The sequence below is a fragment of the Myotis daubentonii genome, chromosome 17 (assembly GCF_963259705.1).
Source record: "Myotis daubentonii chromosome 17, mMyoDau2.1, whole genome shotgun sequence".
NCBI lineage: Eukaryota > Metazoa > Chordata > Mammalia > Chiroptera > Vespertilionidae > Myotis > Myotis daubentonii.
Genome location: NC_081856.1, coordinates 7913414 through 7935567, shown reverse-complemented (window position 1 = coordinate 7935567; position 22154 = coordinate 7913414). Strand labels below are relative to the sequence as shown.

Sequence of the window (22154 nt, the reverse complement as noted above, 5' to 3'; positions counted from 1 at the left end):
TTCCCCCCCAAGAATAGTCAGTCCATTCCCTTTCTATGTCCCTGATTCTATTATAATCAACAGTTCATTCTGTTCATCAGATTATTTATTCACTTGATTCTTAGATTCACTTGTTGATAGATGCATATTTGTTGTTCATAATTTGTATCTTTACCTTTTTCTTCCTCTTCCTCTTCTTAAAGGATACCTTTCAGCATTTCATATAATCCTGGTTTGGTGGTGATGAACTCCTTTAGCTTTTCCTTATCTGTGAAGCTCTTTATCTGACCTTCAATTCTGAATGATAGCTTTGCTGGATAAAGTAATCTTGGTTGTAGGTTCTTGGCATTCATCACTTTGAATATTTCTTGCCACTCCCTTCTGGCCTGCAAAGTTTCTGTTGAGAAATCAGCTGACAGTCGTATGGGTATTCCCTTGTAGGTAACTGAGTTTCTTTCTCTTGCTGTTTTTAAGATTCTCTCTTTGTCTTTTGCTCTTGGCATTTTAATGATGATGTGTCTTGGTGTGGTCCTCTTTGGATTCCTTTTGTTTGGGGTTCTCCGCGCTTCTTGGACCTGTAAGTCCATTTCTTTCACCAGGTGGGGGAAGTTTTCTGTCATTATTTCTTCAAATAGGTTTTCAATATCTTGGTCTCTCTCATCTTCTGGCACCCCTATAATTCTGATGTTGGTACGCTTGAAGCTGTCCCAGAGGCTCCTTACACTATCCTCGCATTTTTGGATTCTTTTTTCATTTTGCTTTTCCGGTTGGATGTTTTTTGCTTCCTCGCATTTCAAATCATTGACTTGATTCTTGCGCTCCTCTGGTCTGCTGTCGGGCGTCTGTATAATATTCGTTATTTCAGTCCGTGTGTGCTTAATTTCTAGTTGGTTCCCCAATATAAGATCGAGGGTCTTATTAGTTTTCGTGTAGATCTCATTAAGTTTATCGGCAGCTTCTAAACAGTTCTTGAGAGACCTTAAAAGTGTGGTTCTGAACTCTATTTCTTCCATTGACAATTTTGTCCTGTTTCTTTGTCTCCGCATTTTGTTATGCTTCCTTGGTGCACCCCCTAGTGGTCTTTGTTCACAGTCTTATAGATAAATCTTGATTGTTGTAGCTAATTCCAGGGAGGGTTTGACCTCCAGGCCAAGTGGCTATGAGAATCAGCTGTGTCAGCAGTGAGAGAACTTCTGTCCTCTAGGGAGGTGCTAATCTAGCCTTTGCCTGAGGCTATCCGGCAAATGCCTCTGTGCAGGGCATGGGCAGGGCGGGTCGCACAGGATCAACAGGGTGGGCCGGAGAGAGCAGTTATGGCGGCTCTCAGTCCTGTCCCCAGGGGCTCTGCCTCTCTGAGTCCCAGCACCCGCTGCAAAGCTCGGAGAGAAAGCTGCACTCGCTCTGACCGAAGCCAGACAGTCCCGCTTCTCCCGTTTGAGTCTGGGTCCCTAAAGACTCGCCTGTATCTGGTGCTCAGAGTCTGCGACTCCCTCCCGATTGAAAACAACAACCGCGCCCTCCGCCGCCAGCCCGCTCCGCACACTCCGCACCTCAGAATTTGACTTCAGCACTGCGCCTCCTCTGAGTGTCCGTATGCGTTTCTCTTTCCTCCTAGTTGTAGGACTTCCACTCAGCCAGCGTTCCTGTGGTTCTGGGTGATGTCCCTTCCGTTTTTTGGTTTCACTTTTGAAGTAGTTGTTCAAAGCAGCAAACTCCGGCGTTAACCTATGCCGCCATCTTGGTTCTCCTCTAATAGATGTGTTCTTATTCAAATCTGTCTTTTACAGCTTCTTGAAAAGTACTTATGTAACACAAACCTTATGAAGCTCTTGGTGAAAACCTTATGTGAGCCCTCGAGCATAGGTTTCAATATCAGTGATGTCCACATTATGAATCACCTTCCTGATGTTTGTGTGAACCTGATGAAAGCACTAAAGAAGTCTCCATACAAAGACATTCTGGAGAGGAACCTCAAGGAAAAAATAACAGCACAGAGGTGGGCATTTGGGTCATGCTCAGGGTCAGGGTTGGGAGTTTAAGGTTGCACCATATTGTGGAGCCCTGTGGGCATTCGGGTCATGCTCAGGGTCAGGGTTGGGAGTTTAAGGTTGCACCTTGCTGTGGAGCCCTGTGGGCATTCGGGTCATGCTCAGGGTCAGGGTTGTGGAGGACTTAAAGATTGCACCATGCTGTGGAGCTGTGCGCTGGTCTGCCCTAGCTCCATTCAAGTGAGGAATCTCATCAATGAGGTGTTGGGTGCAGAAGATCGCATCAGTTTGAAAATCATCTATTCAGCAAATGCCTTCCCTGCCCCTTGAACACAAGCCTTGCATGTGGCTTAACCTTTGTTGATTTCCGTGGCTGGCTTGGTGCACGGGCCCCTGGGTTTGTGTTAGCCATGTTTGTTTTCCAGGGCTGCGTAAGCTATTTGAGTGCTGGGTATTTAGTTAGTAATACATTCATAACAGAATGCACACATTTTTCAGTATATCCTCATAATTTAATGAGATCGGCACTCATGCCGTTTTCTTTTTGCTTTCCTCCTTTGGCCAGCTTTGAGGAGCTCTGTGGCATTGACCTGTATGGCCCTGATGCTTACGTGGACAGGGCCAAGTTGTCTTCTTTCGTGTCAGCTTGTAAACATCTTCATCGAGCTGGGGTTTTGCATGATGTATTGCCATCTCAGGTAACCACATTTTGTTTTTACATGTTTTGTAGCTTCAATGAGCTAACTAGTCGATTTATTTATATTCTTTTTGGAACATCCTTTATGGGTGCTGAAATGGGAATTAGAGAAACACTTGCTTCCAGGCATGTAGGTGTTACCAGGAATCCTATCTAATAATAGCCAAACATGGTAACTGACCGTACCTTCGCTATGCCTCCCATCGGCTAATTAGCGTGATATGCAAATTAACCGCCAACAAAGATGGCGGTTAATTTGTATATACCGGCTGGGAGCGAAACAAGCCAGGCGGCCAAAAACAAGCAGGGTGGTGGAGGCGGGAGCAAAACAAGCTGGTGGCGGAGGGGGGCCGGGGCGAAACCAGCCGGGTGGCAGAGACGGGAGCGAAGCCCACCTCAGCGGGTTTCACTCCCTTCTCTGCTTTGCTCCAGCAGTAGGAAGCCCTATTCTTGCAGGAATCTTCCTGCAACGGCCTCTAGTATAAATATAAAAGTAAATATAAAAATTAATGTCAAATGAAAGTAGAACAAAGTCTATTTGAGTACTTCCAGCAGCCTTCTGAAGAACTTGAGGGACTAACTGCTACTGTGCCTTGGTGGCTAGGCACCGGCAGTGAAAAACAGCGTAGAAAGCAGTTGAGTGAAACATTTCCTTACAGTTGGAAGGCAGTTGTCAGTGTTAGCTAACATGGAATTTTTAATTAACAAAAGGTGTGAAACTGTGTGTTTTTAATACCTTATTGTTGATTTTATTTTAGTCTGTAGATCAGCACCACTATATCGGCACAAAGCTTCTTTCCCTGGTTTATAAAAGCATCGCTCCTGGACACGAACAACACTGCCTCCCTTCACTCGACCCCAGTTGTAAGCGATTGGCCAGTGGGCTTCTGGAGCTGGCCTTTGCTTTTGGAGGATTGGTAGGAAAAACAGCCACATACTATGCACTCCTAATAATGTGACTGTGTAACTCACATGCATTGTGTCTTAAAAATAGTAATTTATTGGATAAGTTCTTAGCTGCACAAGTACTTGAATTAATTTAGATGAGCTGACTTTCTAGAAGGTTTCTGGTGTGTTTTTTTAAAATGAAAGAAATAGAACAGCATTCTTGCAAATTAAGGTTTTGCCCCTCGCTCTTTGTTCCCTGAAGGACTTTAGGCAGAGAACATTTTGTGACTATACAGCTGAACTGTGTTGGCACAGTGACCCCTCCTTCCCCTCTCCTTGGTAATTCTTCAAGGGGCTGATTTGGGAGAGCCCCCGAAGGATAACTGAGTCACCACAAAAAAGGTCTTCATTCTATTGAAACTGCAGGCTGGCCTCAGCCTCTGCCGCAGAGCAGACCTGCAGCCAGTTCTGGGCACCCACTCACTGCCCGTCTTTCTCCTGCAGTAGAAGCCTCTGCTCCTTTGTCTACTTCATGTAACAAATTACATGCTTTGTCTAAAAAGACTCCTTTACTAGACTCTCCCCTCAAAGCAACAGTAAATTGTCTAGAAATTTGGGAGAAATATGAGTCAGGGAAGATCTGTTTCCCAAATTGAAACTTAGACATTGGAGACTCATTGAAATGTATCTAATTTAAATTTGAACCCTGGCTTTAAATACCAGGCTCTTGTGTGATTTTCCACTTTCAAAGTTAATAGCTACCCAAGGAGTCTTTCTGTAACATTTAAGACGTGTATTGCTGTCACTGCCCCTCCCTTACCTTCTCAGTGTGAGTGCCTGGTGAGGCTTCTCCTGGACACAGCCGAGCTGTCCATGCCGGCCTCGGGAGGGTCCCAGAGGAACATCGTCAGCTTCTGCCACGGAGAGTATTTCTACAGCTTGTTCTCAGACACCGTCAACACTGAATTGTTGAAAAATCTAGATCTTGCCGTATTGGAGCTTATGAAATCATCTGTGGATAATCCCAAAATGGTAATGAAATTTTACTTTAAGTAAAGTTTATTTTCTTATATAATGTTTGTGTTCCTGAAATATATTACTAAACCAAAACAAGATTTCTTCCTGGAAGGTTTAAATCTCTTGCCAATGCTTAACAACAAAACCAAAGGGAAAAAAACAACAGCACCTTAATGAATAGTTAATAATGGTTGTTGAAACATTGATTTTTGCCCCTAATCTCTTTAGACCTAATTTTGTAAGGCACAGCTATGTAGATAATGACTTTTTGTCAGGCTTTGGCATTGGAGCTCATAAGCCTGTCCTGAGGTCAAGCCTGCCTTTGTTTCTTCTCCAGCCCCTCGCTGGTCCTGTTCGTTCAGGGATCATTTCCTGCACGTTCCTGCTGTAGCCCACATGTCCCCTCGCGTTGAACCTTTGGAGATCACTACTTCATATTCAGTTGACTCTGGTTTGCTAAACTTATAACATTTTGAAATTTAACCTGGTCTGCAGACAATCAGAAACTGTTGACTGCTAGAGTGACCCTTTTAAGGGGAGAGTGTATAATTCCCTACTGAGTTAGGCTTTTATTCCAAACAGTGCTTATTATCTATTTTAGGGGAATATTTTGTGATAGATTGCACTAGGGATTTGTATTTTTTAAAGTTAGAAATAAAATTATAGTAGACTCAGAAAATATAACAATTTGAGCTTTTAAACTATTCAGACTTCTGTTGATGATGATGGATAAAAATCATATGCCTTTACCTCCACCTCAAATACCTCTAAAATGACAGAAACAGGGTTAAAAAAAAAAAAGTACAATGTTAAAGGACACAGAGGAAAGGAAAAAGGACAAGAGTGACAACACTTTGGAGGCTGGAAGGCAAAAGCACACATTGTCATTAACAGACTTCGGAGTCCGAGAAAGCTGCAATGTGACCGACCTTAGCAGTGTGCAGATGGGCAGCCAGTTGTGCTGCAGAACTCAGAAAGGGGTCCGGTTCTGGTCTTCAGGGCTGAGGTGTTTCTCCCCAGTTTGGCTTCCAGAATACAGTCTTCTAGGACTCCGCTCTCAGGCAGGATATCAGAATATTTTAACAAGACTAAGAGAAAACGAAGATACTATATATAATCACTGCCCAGCCAGATCAGTTTCCAGTGACCATCATGGCCAGTGAGCCCTGCCCACTGGATAGTGTTTCCGATCAGTCCCTTGACATGTACCAACAGAAAAATAATATCAAGCACCCGAGGAAGGGGATTCTAAAAGGGACAGGCAAGGAACAAGACACTTGAAGCAGAGACTATTCAGTGAGATGGAAATGTAAAAAGAAAAAAAAAATGTCAGAAAGATGAGAGAAGATAGTGTATCCATGGAACAAGACTTGCTGCTGAAAAGAAACATCAGAGGACAAACGAAATTGGTGAGAATTAAGCATAAGCATCAGAAATTAAAAATAAAATGGGGTAGGGAGACAAAATTCAGGGACTCTCAGAAAGAGTAGAGGAAAAGAGACAAAACAGAAAACAGGAGAGAAAGATGAGGAAACTTGGGATCAATGTACAAGGTCTAGTAGCAGGGCCTCTGCCTCAGAGGGAAGACGGGCTTGCACAGCTGAAGAGAATGTCCCAGAGATGAAGACCTTGAGTGTCCAGCACAGTGTGTGAGAACAGCTGTGTATTTCTGGAAGTTCAGCACCCTGGGGTTTCACTGTTAGGAAAGATCCCGACAAGGGACGATGGGAGAAAGCCTGATTACATTAAAAGGATCAGGAAATTGGGTTGCTTTTATCTCTGTGGCAGCAAAGTGGACGCTGGAAGACTGTGCCAAATTTCCCTCACAGTTCAGGAACGAAGATTTCCACCATGGAGTTCTGGATCCGCCGGATGGTCAGTTATGCGTGAAGGTCAAGTGCACGTCTCAGGTGTGCCGTTTCGCAAAGGAAAGTAGTTTCTGTGCACTTCTCTCAGGGGGCTGCTGGAGAGGACTTCGCTAAGCAAGGCGGTCAGCCAAGAAAGAGGATGATGCTGGATCTGGGAAGTTCACGGGCCTCACAGAGGGTCTCCTAGTGAGACCCAGAGGGCAGTGGTCACCAGCATTTCCAGAGTGAGCGCTGGCACCCCAGAGGTGGAGCTGATGGACTTCTTGATACGTTTAACTGTCTTGTGGAGATTTAATTGAGAGAATTCGATGATGAATAATGGTAGGCACATGGAAAACAGCAAAGAAAGTAAACAAGTATTAACTTCAGTGACATCAAAATGTGCAAGAAAGGAAAAGTATTGGTAGTATATGACTTGGATCATTTGTGAAAATGTTTACATTGTCATAATGATAGAAATAGTGAATATTTTCCCAGCCAAATAGAAAACACTGTTGAAAAGGTGATGGGAAAGGAAATGTGTGCATGCAGTCCTGTGTGCATGTGTACTCATGTGCAGGAGTGTGGGTGGGAGTGTACACGTGTACGTGCACATGTGGTGGTGACGGTGACAGAAGAAAGCTACTCCTCTGCCCATCGAGAATGCCCCTAACTAAGAAATAGGAAATAGCAGTGTGAACATGATTTCGTAAATGGGACACCGAATACTTTTATGTTAAAGCCCTGTTCTCAAAGTTGAAGAGTTGTGAACAGCTATTATAAAATTAACATCTTTATTTCCCCAGAATAGCTTTGAAATGAAAGTAAATTTTGTTGTATATGTCGGTCTTAATGTTAAGAATTTGTCTTCAATCACCACGCAATTGTTTTAGGTGAGCACCGTTTTGAATGGGATGTTAGACCAGAGCTTCAGGGATCGGGCCAGTCAGAAAGACCAAGGACTGAAACTTGTGACTGTAATTCTGCAAAACTGGAAGAAGTGTGATTTGTGGTGGGCCAAAGACTCTGCTCCTGAAAGTAAAATGGCAGTGCTGACCTTACTGGCAAAAATTCTGCAGGTATTTTGAGAGACCTTAACATACAATTGTGTTTGTTGTTTTGGACTCTAATTTGTATTTTTAAAAATGTGATGGAGGTTTGATAAATAAAGTGTTTTAACTGGACAATTGACAAATATCTTACTCGTTACACTTCTATTATGTTACTTCATTATCATTTCTTATACTTTATGTTTTTAGTGTACCTTTCCATGCATTGTCTTATCAGATAGTTTTAAAGTATTTTAGAACAAGAATTGCTGATGTATTATTGAAGCCCAGGAACAAATTTATAGGTCATTTCTGAAATTAAAACATTAAAAACTGTGTTAAGGAAATTGGCGACATGATATAGTAATGTATCATGTTTTTATTTCCTCTCCTTTAGATTGATTCATCGGTGTCTTTTAATACAAGTCACAGTGCATTCCCTGAAGTCTTTACAACATATACGAGTATACTTGCTGATTCGAAGTTGGGTCTGCATTTAAAGGTAAGTAGTAAAGGGGAAAAAGGAGGACATATGTAATACTTTCAACAATAAAAAATTTAAAAAGTAAGTAGTAAAAAGATGTTTCATTATTTTTCCATTTGTGCTTATTTATGTTTACTACGTTTTATAATGAAAAAATTTTAAACATTGAAAAGCCAAGAGGCTAGCACAATAAGCCCCCATGTACTTATTATCCAACCTCAATAGCCATCTGTGGGCTTGCTTGTTTCAACTGCACAGTCACTCCTACCCATCGCCTTGAAGGAACCCCCTGGCGTCATGTTATCTGATCTCCAAAAAGATAAGTTTAACCAGAAAAAAATTACCATACTTAGAAGAATTAACATTTGTCTTTGCATGTAGATGATTCAAATGGGCTTTTCTGAGAATTGCTGTATTAATTAATGAATGACAGAATTTATCGTTAATCATTTTTCTATTAATACATTGCGGATGGATCACGAGAATTCTTGTGTTTTTGTTCTAAGGCTTGTGGCCAATCACGGGAATTCTTTAAAAAGATTTTAGCTTGTAAGAACATGTGATAAATAACTTCAAAATGCAATGGGTATTTAATTTTAAACCATGCCTTTAACATTTATGTAAAATGTTTTTTGTACTTGTTAAATAGAAGCTTATCTGGCCATTGGGTAAGCTAGCAATAAAACTACTGGTCCGCAATGTGTTAAATAATATAAAATATCTTGGTAATTTTTAGTGTCAAGAACATATTTTAATTTTAAAGTTCTTTAATAATTATATTTTACACTCTAATAAAATGTGGCCTTAATGAAAACCATCTTTTTTTTATTTCCTTTTTGAAAATCATTTTTTTTTTACTGGATCATGAAGATTTCCTTGGAATATTCCTCTCTATGTGATTTTTCAGGTTTATCATTTCTCAGTAGGAGAGAGTCTGGGAACTTACCTCCATACAAGGGATGTAGGAAACACATCCTAGTTTCTTTGACGCTTGATATGAAGTTTGGAGTGAGTTCTGCAAGGAATATTTGTAAATTACCCCATAGGTTATTCAAGATGTTCGTTCCACTAAAAATTTATCTAGTATATTTCTATTGGAGTCTATATTTTTAGGAGAAATAACATATAGAATCATCTTACAATGTCCTTTTTATTTGCATGTATATAGCCCTGAGTTGGCTCACTCCCTCTAGAGTAGAAGCCATGATACAGCATTGCGTTCAGGTTGTTTTTTTATGTAATCTAGAAGGTATTCTGAAGTCTCTTTTTGAATCTATATAACATTTTATTTGCAAACTCTTTAGAAGCAGTAATTTTATTTATTCTGTAGAATCTGTAACCCATGACTAGTGCAATTTTGTATCTGCATTGCTCCACAGGGTCAAGCTATAATTCTTCTTCCATTCTTCACCAATCTTACTGGAGGCAGTCTTGAGAACCTTAAGCATGTTCTTGAAAAGATCATCATTTCTAATTTCCCTATGAAGTCTGAAGAATTTGCCCCAGGAACTCTGCAGTACAATAATTATGTGGACTTCATGAAAAAGGTTAGTTTTTAGTAGCACCAAGTAAAATGAAAACATTAATTTTTATTTTTTTCTATTACATTTTGTGATGAAGAAAAGTAAGAGAAATATTCAGAATTAGAAAAGTGTTCTAACTTTAAGAATCCAATTTAATTCATTTTGAAAGCTGGGTAACTGTGGAGGCAGATGCATATCTAAATCCTTTGGAATTCACTTTCTTCCCTAATTTTAAATTGTGAAATATTTTATGTGGCTTTTCCATTGAAAGGCAAAGTCTGATTTTCCTCCCATTGTGGATGGGTTGGCCTTAAAGACTCAACAAAAGGATGCAGTGGAAGTAATGCTGTGTGACTTCCAACATTACTTCCTGGACCCTTCTTTGTGGGACCCAGTCTCCATTGTGTAAGGAAGCCAAGTAGCCTCATGGAAAGACCAGTGTACAAATACCACCATCCACATAGATTCTCTCTTCCCCATTCTTTTTATATATTGTTTTCCAAGCATATAGAAAAATGGAAAGAATAGTGAAACAAGCCATTCATATTACCATCTTCTATATTGAATAGTTAGCATTCTGTCATATTTGCTTTGTTTTGGTGTGTGTGTGTGTGTGTGTGTGTGTGTGTGTGTGTGTGAGAGAGAGAGAGAGAGAGAGAGAGTGTGTGTGTGTGTGTGTGTGTGTGTGTGTGTGTGTGTGTGTTTTGGCTAAAACTTTTGCAAGTTGGTTTTAGACATCATGATACTTCATTCCTAAATACTTCAGCATGCATGTCCTATGAATAAGCCACAATACTCTTATCATACCTAAGCAAATTCACGCTCCTCTAATATCATGTGTTATGTAGTCCATATTCACATTTCTTTAGATGCCCCATGTTGAGCTGTGTTTTTTCAAACCGGGACCTAATTAATGATTGCATTGAATTGTCATGTCTCTCATATCATTTAATCTAGAACTACTTCACCCTATTTGTTTAATTTTTCATGACATTGAATTTTTGGAAGAAACCAGAGTACTACTCTTGGCTGTTGGCCCATCTTTGTTTTATTATTTCCTTGGGGTGTTCTTTAACTTGTCCCTAATCCTCTGCATTTCCTCTAAACTGGAGTAGGCCTAAAGATCGGTCATGAGATTCAGGCTAATCGTTTTGGCAACAGTAGCACATCAGGAGGCCAATCGTTTCACTGTCCCATTGTTAGTTGCCTCAAGTCTTGTGGCCTGGTTAAGGTGGTGACTGCCTCAGTTCTGTATTGAACACAAGGTAAAATTGAGTATATCCCTTAGAAGGAAGAACAAATAGACATTGAGATGGAAGTTGGAAGAGTAAAGAGCAGAATGTTATATGAGCAGCCTAGACATCTGTAAACATAAGATGGTGTTGAAAGACACAAATCTCCAGAATAAAAGACTTCACACCACAGAGTACCTAGAATGGTGAAGGGAAATAACCTCAGTGAAGGCCCATAATTATGGAATTTTAGAACCTGAGGATAAAGAGAAAATCCTAAAACTTGTTAGAGGGAAAAATGTCTGCAAAACCCCCCAAATCAAAACTCAAACATTTAACAAAATTATTTTATGTGTAACATTTATTATATCTGCAAAAATGACTAAAATATTAGTGTTTCTTTTTTAAAAATTTTTTTTTTTATCTATTTAAGAGAGGAAGAGAGAGAGAGAGAGAGAGAGAGAGAGAGAGAGAGAGAGAGAGAGAGAGACAGACAGAAATCAGTAATGAATGAGACCGGCTGACTCCTGCACGCCCCACATTGGAGATCAAGCCCACAACCCGGACATGTGCTCTAACTGGGAATTGAACCTGACCTCCTGGTGCAGGTGGATGTTCACTACAGAGCCATGCTGGCCAGGAAGTATTTCTTTTTTTTTTTTTTTTTCTTTTTCATCCCTTTTTTTTTAAAATTAAATCTTTATTTTTCAGATTATTACATTTGTTCCTCTTTTTTCCCCCCCATAACTCCCCTCCTCCCAATTCCCTCCCCACCCTCCGCCCTCACTCCCCACCCACTGTCCTCATTCATAGGTGCACGATTTTTGTCCAGTCTCTTCCCACATCTCCCACACCCCTTTCCCCCCCAAGAATAGTCAGTCCATTCCCTTTCTATGTTCCTGATTCTATTATAATCACCAGTTCATTCTGTTCATCAGATTATTTATTCACTTGATTCTTAGATTCACTTGTTGATAGATGCATATTTGTTGTTCATAATTTGTATCTTTACCTTTTTCTTCCTCTTCCTCTTCTTAAAGGATACCTTTCAGCATTTCATATAATCCTGGTTTGGTGGTGATGAACTCCTTTAGCTTTTCCTTATCTGTGAAGCTCTTTATCTGACCTTCAATTCTGAATGATAGCTTTGCTGGATAAAGTAATCTTGGTTGTAGGTTCTTGGTATTCATCACTTTGAATATTTCTTGCCACTCCCTTCTGGCCTGCAAAGTTTCTGTTGAGAAATCAGCTGACAGTCGTATGGGTATTCCCTTGTAGGTAACTGAGTTTCTTTCTCTTGCTGTTTTTAAGATTCTCTCTTTGTCTTTTGCTCTTGGCATTTTAATGATGATGTGTCTTGGTGTGGTCCTCTTTGGATTCCTTTTGTTTGGGGTTCTCCGCGCTTCTTGGACCTGTAAGTCCATTTCTTTCACCAGGTGGGGGAAGTTTTCTGTCATTATTTCTTCAAATAGGTTTTCAATATCTTGGTCTCTCTCATCTTCTGGCACCCCTATAATTCTGATGTTGGTACGCTTGAAGCTGTCCCAGAGGCTCCTTACACTATCCTCGCATTTTTGGATTCTTTTTTCATTTTGCTTTTCCGGTCAGGTGTTTTTTGCTTCCTCGCATTTCAAATCATTGACTTGATTCTTGCACTCCTCTGGTCTGCTGTCGGGCGTCTGTATAATATTCGTTATTTCAGTCCGTGTATGCTTAATTTCTAGTTGGTTCCCCAGTATAACATCGAGGGTCTCATTAGTTTTCTTGTAGATCTCATTAAGTTTATCGGCGGCTTCTAAACAGTTCTTGAGAGACCTTAAAAGTGTGGTTCTGAACTCTATATCTTCCATTGATAATTTTGTCCTGTTTCTTTGTCTCCGAATTTTGTTATGCTTCCTTGGTGCACCCCCTAGTGGTCTTTGTTCGCAGTCTTATAGTTAAACCTTGATTGTTGTAGCTAATCCCAGGGAGGGTTTGACCTCTAGGCCAAGTGGCTATGAGAATCAGCTGTGTCAGCAGTGAGAGAACTTCTGTCCTCTAGGGAGGTGCTAATCTAGCCTTTGCCTGAGGCTATCCGGCAAATGCCTCTGTGCAGGGCTTGGACAGGGCGGGTTGCAGAGGATCAACAGGGTGGGCCGGAGAGAGCAGTTATGGCAGCTCTCAGTCCTGTCCCCAGGGGCTCTGCCTCTCTGAGTCCCAGCACCCGCTGCAAAGCTCGGAGAGAAAGCTGCACTCGCTCTGACCGAAGCCAGACAGTCCCGCTTCTCCCGTTTGAGTCTGGGTCCCTAAAGACTCGCCTGTATCTGGAGCTCAGAGTCTGTGACTCCCTCCCGATTGAAAACAACAACCATGCCCTCCGCCGCCAGCCAGCTCCACGCACTCCGCACCTCAGAATTTGACTTCAGCACTGCGCCTCCTCTGAGTCTGAGTATGCGTTTCTCTTTCCTCCTAGTTGTAGGACTTCCACTCAGCCAGCCTTCCTGTGGTTCTGGGTGATGTCCTTTCCGTCTTTTAGTTTCACTTTTGAAGTAGTTGTTCAAAGCAGCAAACTCCGGCGTTAACCTATGCCGCCATCTTGGTTCTCGGACGGAAGTGCTCAGGAAGTATTTCTTAATTCTCTGTGAAATTCTGTTATAATCTCTCTCTATATTATTAGAACTGTTAAATACAAAACAAAAATGAAAATCCAACAAAATTATTATTATCATTATTGTTATGTCTTTTGACTTTTTTTGTTGTTGCAGTTTTTAGATGCATTGGAATTATCTCAAAGTCCTGCATTATTGCAGTTGATGACAGAACTTCTTTGTCGAGAACAGCAACACATTATGGAAGATTTATTTCAATCCACTTTCAAAAAGATTGCCAGAAAGTAAGTCATTCTATTCTAGTCTGGGATGCCAGGAACCATATACATTATGTTTCTGAGGAAAATGTATCTTCTCTGTTTCAAAAAAAAGTTGAGTGACAATTACACTCAACTCCTTCAACTAAATTTTATTTTGTTTTTCGTAAGAAATAAAAAGATTTTTATCTTGACAGTTTCAAACATACTCAGAGTTGAAAGTAAAACTATGAATGATTCTTCAGATTAAACAAGCATCAGCATTTCCCAGCTTCATCACCCCTCTTATGCCTGGGTTCTTTATTCAGCACGTTTTTGAGATTCAACCATGATGTAGCATGAATTAGTAACTTATTTCTTTTTATTGGCTTTTAAAAAAAATTAAATGACATTTCTAAATAACCCTTGCATCAAAAAAGAAATAAGGGAAATCAAATCATATTTTGATCTGAATAGATAAAGCATATCCAAATGTCTGCAATGCAGCTAAAGGAGGGCTTAAAGGAGAATTTATGTCTTTTAATGCCTATATGAAAAAATAAGAAAGATCCTGAATTCACAAACTAAACTTTCACACTAAAATCTAAAAATAAAACTTAGAATGAAGGCAAACTGAAGGAAAGGAATAATAAAGATTAGAGTGGCCCTGACCGGTTTGGTTCAGTGAATAGAGTGTTGGCCTGCGGACTGAAGGGTCCTGGGTTCGATTCCAGTCAAGGGCATGTACCTTGGTTGCGGGCACATCCCCAGTAGGGGTTGTGCGGGAGGCAGCTGGTCGATGTTTCTCTCTCATTGATGTTTCTGACTCTCTATCCCTCTCCTTTCCTTTCTGTAAAAAAAACAATAAAATATATATTTTTTAAAAATTAAAAAAAAGATTAGAGTGAAAAGTAATGAAATTGAAATCATGGTGAAGAAAAATAATGAAACTAATAATTGTTCTTTGAAATGAAACAGTCATCACTGAGAACCACCTGAAGACTAAACAGAATTCCTGTTACTAAGGATATAAAGAAGAAGCCATGTTGAGACTGGTAGGTGGGAGGGAAATATGAAATGGGCAGGTCCCACACCTATAGTGTGATGGTTAAGAAACAGGAGGGGTAACTTTGCTGAGGAGGTCCCCCTGAGTGGGGGTTCCAGCCCCACACCCAGTTCTCCAACCCAGGGTGTCATTGCTGAGGAGTCCCCATAATATCTGGCTGTGAAAACCAGTGGGATTGCATTCAAGAAAGACTAAGGGCTTGTGGGAGACTAAGACATAGGTCTCAAGGAGACCATGCAGAGTGGTGGGAGTATTTCGGGAGGTACTAAATTAACTAACTTCAGGGTGAGGGCTGGAGGGGGAGGGGTAAGAGCAGTTTTCTCTGGGGACAAAAGCATTGGCGCTATTGTTTCTTTGGCGAGCTATCCTCCTACCCAGCTGTGCTGGTACAGGCAGGCACTAATAAATCTCAGCTCTCCATTAACCTTGCTAACACTGTTCACCCTGCCCCGGTGATTTCCTGACACCCTGCGACGGACACCCTGCCGAACCCATATTGTTTGCCTGGCTGGAGCCTTTTCCACCGTCTCCTTTACACAAGTGGCCTGCCTTAGCTCTGCACACTTCCCCTAAATCTCACGGTCGAAAAACCCAAACAAGCATCCACTGGCATTGTAACTTGCTAAGCAGCCAAAGCCCAGCGCAAGGAGCAGTTGCCCTCAGTTTGCATTGTAACTCCCATCAGGTGGCCCCAACCCTGGCAGAAGCAACAGCCAGTCTGGGTCAGGAACGAAGCTTCAGCAAAGCAGCCACAAGCCTGGCACAAGTGGCAGCTGGCCTCCAGTCACATCATGGTGCCCATCAAAAGGGCCCAAGCCCAGCACAAACGGCAACTATCTGGGTTGCCTGAGTAGCCTCCACAAGCACCTCCAAGACAAGGAAGAGCAGCAACCAACTGCAGATGACTCTGTAGCTTCTACCAAAAGGCTCAAGCAGTGGGTGACCTTGGCCTGCACTGAAGCACTTCCCAAGAGGCTCTAGAATGAGCACATGCAGTGGCCCTCTTTAGAGCACACCAGGGTGCCACCCAACCAGCTTTACCAATGACATACCCGAAAGGCAGACTTGATGGCACCAGAGCACGGCTAAAGCCATTGCTATTCTGTCGGGTCAGTCTCCAAACAACTGCTCATCTGCTCTAGTTACAACCAGTCCTGAACGTGGTTCACTGAGGTTCAACCCAACTTACTGATGTACCAACGGCAATTGAGGCTCAACTACAACAGGAGGAAACAGACCCACATAGCACACACCTCTAGAGCCACCTGGCAGGTGACCAGGGAGAATGCACTACTTGGCTTCACAAGACATCTTCTCCATAAGGCCACTTTGTCAAGACTGGGAGACATAGCAGAACTACCAAAAAATAGAAATAGTCATGGACTCAGCTTGAAATGAAGAGATAGAAATTTGTATCTAATGAAAGAATAGGACAAATCTTCAGAAAAAGAACTGAACTACTAGATACAGAGGTCAAAATAATGGTAATAAGGATACCATAAACAACTGGGACTCCATCAAACTAAAAAGTTTTTGCACAGCAAAGGAAACCATCAACAAAACAAAATGACAACCTACTGAATGGCAGAAGAGACTCACCATTGATGCATCTCATAAGAAGTTAGTATCTAAATTTTATAAAGAATGCATACAACTGAACTCCAAAAAAAACCCTAAATTTAAAAATGGGCAGAGGACATGAATAGACATTTCTCCAAAGAGGACATACAGATGCCCAGTAGACAGGAAAACATGCTGAATGTCACTAATCATTAAAGAAATGCAAATTCACTCCACAGTGAGATTTCACTTTACACCTGTCAGAATTGCTATAATCAATTAATCAACAAGTGTTAGCGATTATGTGGAGAAAAGCAAACCCTCATGCATTTTTGGTAGGAATGCAAATTTGTGCAGCTACTATGGACAACAGTGTGGAAGTTCATCAAAATTTAAAAATGGAACTGTCTTATGACCCAGCGATTCCACTTTTTTGTATATCCATAGAAACCAAAAACATTAATTTGAAAGAATATATACATCCTTATGTTCATAGCATATATACACCCCTATGTTCATAGCAGCATTACTTACATTAGCCATGATATAGACACAACCCAAGTGCCTATCAATAGAATATCAGTGCAATATTACTAAGCCATAAAAAATGAAATATTACCATTTGCAACAACATGGATGGGCCTGGAAGGTATTATAGTAAGTGAAATAAGTTAGACAGATAAAGACCAATACCATGTGATTTCACTTATATGTGGAATCTGAAGAGCAAAATAAGCTAACAAAATTGAAACGGACTTATAGATATACAGGAAACAGACTGATCTTTGCCACAGAGTGTGGGGGTTTGGAGGACTGCATGAAGAGGTATAGGGATTAACTACAAGTAGGGGAGAGGAACCAAGATGGCGGCATAGGTACACACTTGTACTTGCTGCCTCGCAACCACATCAAAACTACAACTAAAAGACAAAACGGATATCATCCAGAACCATGGGAAGGCTGGCTGGGTGGAAATTCTACAACTAGAAGGAAAGAGAAACGCGCATTGAAACTGGAAGGCGGTGCAGAGGTGCGGAAGTGCAGAGGTACGGAGGCGCGCATGGAAATGGGCTGGCAACTGGGTACGCGGTTGTCTTTTTTAGTTGGGAGGGAGATACAAGCTCCCAATTGCTCTGAAATCCAGTTCCGGGCGAGACTCTGGGGACCCAGACTCATACGGGGAGAAACTGGACTGTTTGGCATCGAGCTGGAACATGAGGGCAGCTTTCTCGCAGAGGTGCTTGCAGCGATTATCGTTCCTGCATGGGCCACGGGACACAGAGACCCCGGGACCTCTCCGAAGCAGAGCAGACTGGTAGCCATTGTGGTTTGCTCTGATCTGATGATTCCCTGAGACCCCGCCCCACCCAATTTACAACTCCACCCAAGCTGTGAGCAGAGGCTTTTGCATATGCATGGCCTGTTCTTTTGCAATCTAAAACCTAACAAACTACAGCTGGGTCAAAGAGCGCCAAAGCTTCCAAAAGAAGGCCTAGACAGCAGCCTGCATTGCTTCACAGCTGGGCCTTATCTGGGCACTTCCAAACACCAAACAAAGAGGAGGAATCTGCAGATCTCTCTGTAGCTCCTGCTGGGTGGCCTCAGGCAGTGGCTGACTTTGCACCTCGTTGGAGATCCAAGAGCCAGTGTACCCAGTGGTCAGAGTGAGACCATATCAGAGTACAACTCTTCACATCCATAAGCGACACACTCAAGGGGCAGACTCAGTGAGCACCAAAGCCCCACTGAAGCAAGCCCTGCCCCATAAGGGTGTCTCCAGCATAGCAATTCTCCCATTGTAGACACAGCTGGTCCTCACAGCCAATTGGTCTGGTGGTCAATTCCTTCCAGTGATACCAACAACAATCAAGACTTAACTACAACAAGACTGTGCACACAGTCCACAGAGGGATGCACCAAGAGTGTCCACCTCAGGTAATTAGGGAGGCTGAGCCACTGGGCCCTATAGGACACCTAGCACAGAAAGCCACTCTATCAACACAGGGAATCAGCCAAAATGCGGAGACAAAGAAACAGGTCACAAATGAAAGAAATGGAGGAAAGCAAATTACTGGATATAGAGTTCAAAACCACAGTTATAAGGTTACTCAAGAATCTTCTAGAAACCTCTGAGAAATATAGTGAGACCCTCAAGGATATGAAAAAGGACCAATTAGAAATTAAACATACACTTACTGAAATAAAGAATAATATACAGAGATCCAGCAGCAGACTAGAGGACCCCAAGAATCAAGTCAAAGATTTGAAATATGAAGAAGCAACAAACACCCAACCAGAAAAGCAAAAAGAAGAAAGAATCCAAAATATGAAGATAGTGTAAGGAGCCTCTGGGACAACTTCAAGCGCACCAACATCCAAATTATGGGGGTGCCAGAAGAAGAGAGAGAGCAAGATATTGAAAACCTATTTGAAGAAATAATGACAGAAAACTTCCCCTATCTGGTGAAAGAAATAGACTTACAAGTCCAGGAAGCCCAGAGAATCCCAAAGAAAAGGAATCCAAAGAGGACCACACCAAGACATATCATAATTAAAATGTTAAGGGCAAAAGACAAAGAGAGAATCTTAAAAGTGCAAGAGAAAAACAGTTAATTACCTACAAGGGAGTACCCATACGACTGTCAGCTGATTTCTCAACAGAAACCATGCAGGCCAGAAGGGAATGGCAAGAAATATTCAAAGTGATGAATAGCAAAGACCTACAACCAAGATTACTCTATCCAGCAAAGCTTCACAGATAAGAAAAAGCTAAAGGAGTTCATCACCACCAAACCAATATTATATGAAATGCTGAAGGGTGTTCTTGAAGGAGAAGGAGAAGGGGAAGGAAGAAGGAAGAAGGAAGAAGAAGAAGAAGAAGAAGAAAAAGGTAAAGATAAAAATTTTGAACAACAAAGTGACAACAAATACATATCTATCAAGTGAATCAAAAATCTGATGAACAGAATAAACTGGTGAATATAATAGAATCAGGAGCATAGAAAGGGAGTGGACTGACAATTCTCGGGGGGAAGAGAGTGTGGGGGGTGAGGGAAGAGACTGAACAAAAATCATACACCTATGGACGAGGACAGTGGCGGGGGGGAGGGTGGTAAGGACATGGGGTGGGGTGGAAACCAGGTGGAGGGGAGCTATGGGGGATAAAAAGAGGAACAACTGTAAAAATCTGAACAATAAAGATTTATTATTTAAAAAAAAAGAACTACAAGTAGGTAGTTTTTATTTTCTTGGGATGTAAAGTATAGCATAGGGAATATACTCATTAATATTGTAATAACTATGTACAGTGCCATGAGGGTTCTTGAAATATTGATGGACCCCACTGTTAAGTATTTGATTGTTTAATGAGTTTCATGCTGTACATATGAAGCCAATAAAATAATATTGAATGTAAACTAATTGAAAAAATTTTAAATGACAGTGCATCACCCTGTGTATATGTCATTTTGTATTTTGCCAATAATTCTTTGGAATGGAATCCTAACATAGAAGTTAAATCCATCTGTAATTTTGCTAGACATTACCACATACCTTCCTTTGTGGCTATGTTTGTATTCCCTACAGCAATGTATGAGAATGCTTATTTTACCACAGTTTTGACAATAGAGTATATTGTCAAATATTTAGATTTTTTCCAATTTTTTTATTTTAGAAAAACTTTCAATTTTGCTCTAATTTGAGTTAATTTTCTTATGTGTGAATAGAGCATATACTCATATACTTAATGTTCATTTGCATTTACATTTCAGTAAATAATCTTTTGGCCCATTTTTTAAATCAAATTTTTTATTTGTTTGGTTTGGATGTTTTAGGGCTGTTCATCTCTACTGTGCTCAATATAGGAAGAGCCTCAAGAGAATTTAAGTCTAAGACAGTGACCAAATGAATATAACAAAATCCCATGTTGCAACTAGTAGTTACCTGCAACCTTAAAATTTTATGATTGAATTGCCTTCTGAATCTAATATTTTTGCTCTGATTCATATCTAACTTCTGAGCATTGGGATTTTGGGATTGGAAAGGATTGTAATGTTTGTTTACTCCTAAACTCTTATTTTTATAGGTGAAGAAACTAACTCTGTAGTCTTAATTTTATAGATTTATAGATAATTCCTTATAGGAGATCATTCAGATATCTGATTTCCAACATTAGAAAATAAAGGGTCAGCTAAATATATCTCTATATTGCAAATAGGAATGGATTTTCATTATGAGGAAGAGACTAGAATTTTAAAATCATAATTCGTGAGTTTTAGATTCTGTAAATGTGATAATCTTTAGGTCTAGACTTTCTCAAATTCTTTTATTTATTTATTTATTTATTTTTTAAAGTATATTTTATTGATTTTTTACAGAGAGGAAGGGAGGGGGATAGAGTGTTAGAAACATTGATCAGCTGCCTCCTGCACACTTCCTACTGGGGATGTGCCCACAACCAAGGTACAAGCCCTTGACCGGAATCGAACCTGGGACCCTTGAGTCCGCAGGCTGACGCTCTATCCACTGAGCCAAACCTGTCAGGGCTATTTATTTTTTTTAAAATATATTTTATTGATTTTTTACAGAGAGGACAGAAGAGAGAGAGAGATAGAAACATCAATGAGAGAGAAGCATTGATCAGCTGCCTCCTGCACACCTCCCACTGGGGATGTGCCCGCAACCAAGGTACATGCCCTTGACTGGGATTGAACCTGGCACCTTTCAGTCCGCAGGCCTACGCTCTATCCACTGAGCCAAACCGGTTAGGGCTCAAATTCTTTTAGATGTTCTGTAAAGACCAGATTTGAGAGGAAATGAAAAAAATTCTTTTTCCTGATGCCTAAATTTGTCATGAAGATTTCTTGGTATGAGTAAAATTATATGATTTATGTACAAATGCTTTTTTACTACTTTTTAAAAATATATATGATGTTTAAATGTTTTTTTCTAATTTGTAATTATTGGAAATTTGCTTATTGTGTAGTAGGCACTCATTAAGTATTTGTTCAGAGTATACCTGCTTACATAATTTTGTTTTTTTCTTAGGAGTTCATGTGCCACGCAGTCCAGCCTTCTGGAAAGTGTGTACAAAATGTTCAGGAAGGAGGACCTACTTTCAAGTAGCACTCGCCAAGCGTTTGTAGACCGTTCTCTTCTCACTCTGCTATGGCACTGCAGCCAGGATGCTTTGAGAGAATTTATTTGCAAAATTGTGGTCGATGCCATTGATGTGTTGAAGTCCAGATTTACAAAGGTATCATACATCTATTATTCACGAAATGTTAATAAGTATTGACAGGTCGCCCTGATCAATGTCATTAGAAACTGCCATGTGGGGGCTTCTGATCAAGATGGTGACGTAGATAAATGTGGTCCTTGCATCCTCCCACAACTACATCAAGATTACAGATAAACTACAGAACAGCCACATTGAGTGTTCATCAATAAACGAATGGATAAAGACCAAGTGGTGCATATATACAGTGGGATATGACTCAGCCATACAAAAGAAAGAAAGCTTGCCCTATTCAACAACATGGATGGACCTGGTGTTGTGTTGAGTGAAATAAATCAGACAGGGAAATATACCATATGATTTCACTCTGATGTGGAATCCAAAAACACACACAAAATAAACAAGCAGACCAGAAACAGACTCATAGATACAGAGCGCTTTTTTTTTTTTATGCTTTATTTTATGCATTTTTTTTAAATTTATTTATTTATTTATTTATTTATTTTTATTGCTTAAAGTATTACAAAGGGTATTACATATGTATCCATTTTATCCCCCCGCCCTAGACAGTCCCCTAGCCTCCCCTATCACCCAGTGTCTTATGCAGAGCGCTTTTTTTTTAATGTATATTTTTATTGATTTTAGAGAGGAAGGGAGAGGGATAGAGAGATAGAAACATCAATGATAAGAATCATTGATTGGCTGCCTCCTGCACGCCCCCCACTGGCGGGATCGAGCCCGCAACCCCAGCACATGCCCCTGGC

At 40.8% G+C, this 22154-nt stretch overlaps 1 protein-coding gene across 3 annotated transcripts in view; it reads left to right on the top strand.

The window, feature by feature from the left end:
• Positions 1-22154, top strand: part of PRKDC (protein kinase, DNA-activated, catalytic subunit) — a 209319-nt gene that overhangs the window by 76571 nt on the left and 110594 nt on the right. For all 3 annotated transcript variants that reach the window (XM_059672694.1, XM_059672695.1, XM_059672697.1), the window contains 9 exons: positions 1767-1975; positions 2533-2665; positions 3423-3581; positions 4381-4584; positions 7310-7495; positions 7863-7967; positions 9329-9496; positions 13449-13576; positions 21201-21408. In XM_059672694.1, coding sequence (XP_059528677.1) covers positions 1767-1975; positions 2533-2665; positions 3423-3581; positions 4381-4584; positions 7310-7495; positions 7863-7967; positions 9329-9496; positions 13449-13576; positions 21201-21408 — 1500 coding nt within the window. The remainder of the gene's footprint in view (positions 1-1766; positions 1976-2532; positions 2666-3422; positions 3582-4380; positions 4585-7309; positions 7496-7862; positions 7968-9328; positions 9497-13448; positions 13577-21200; positions 21409-22154) is intronic.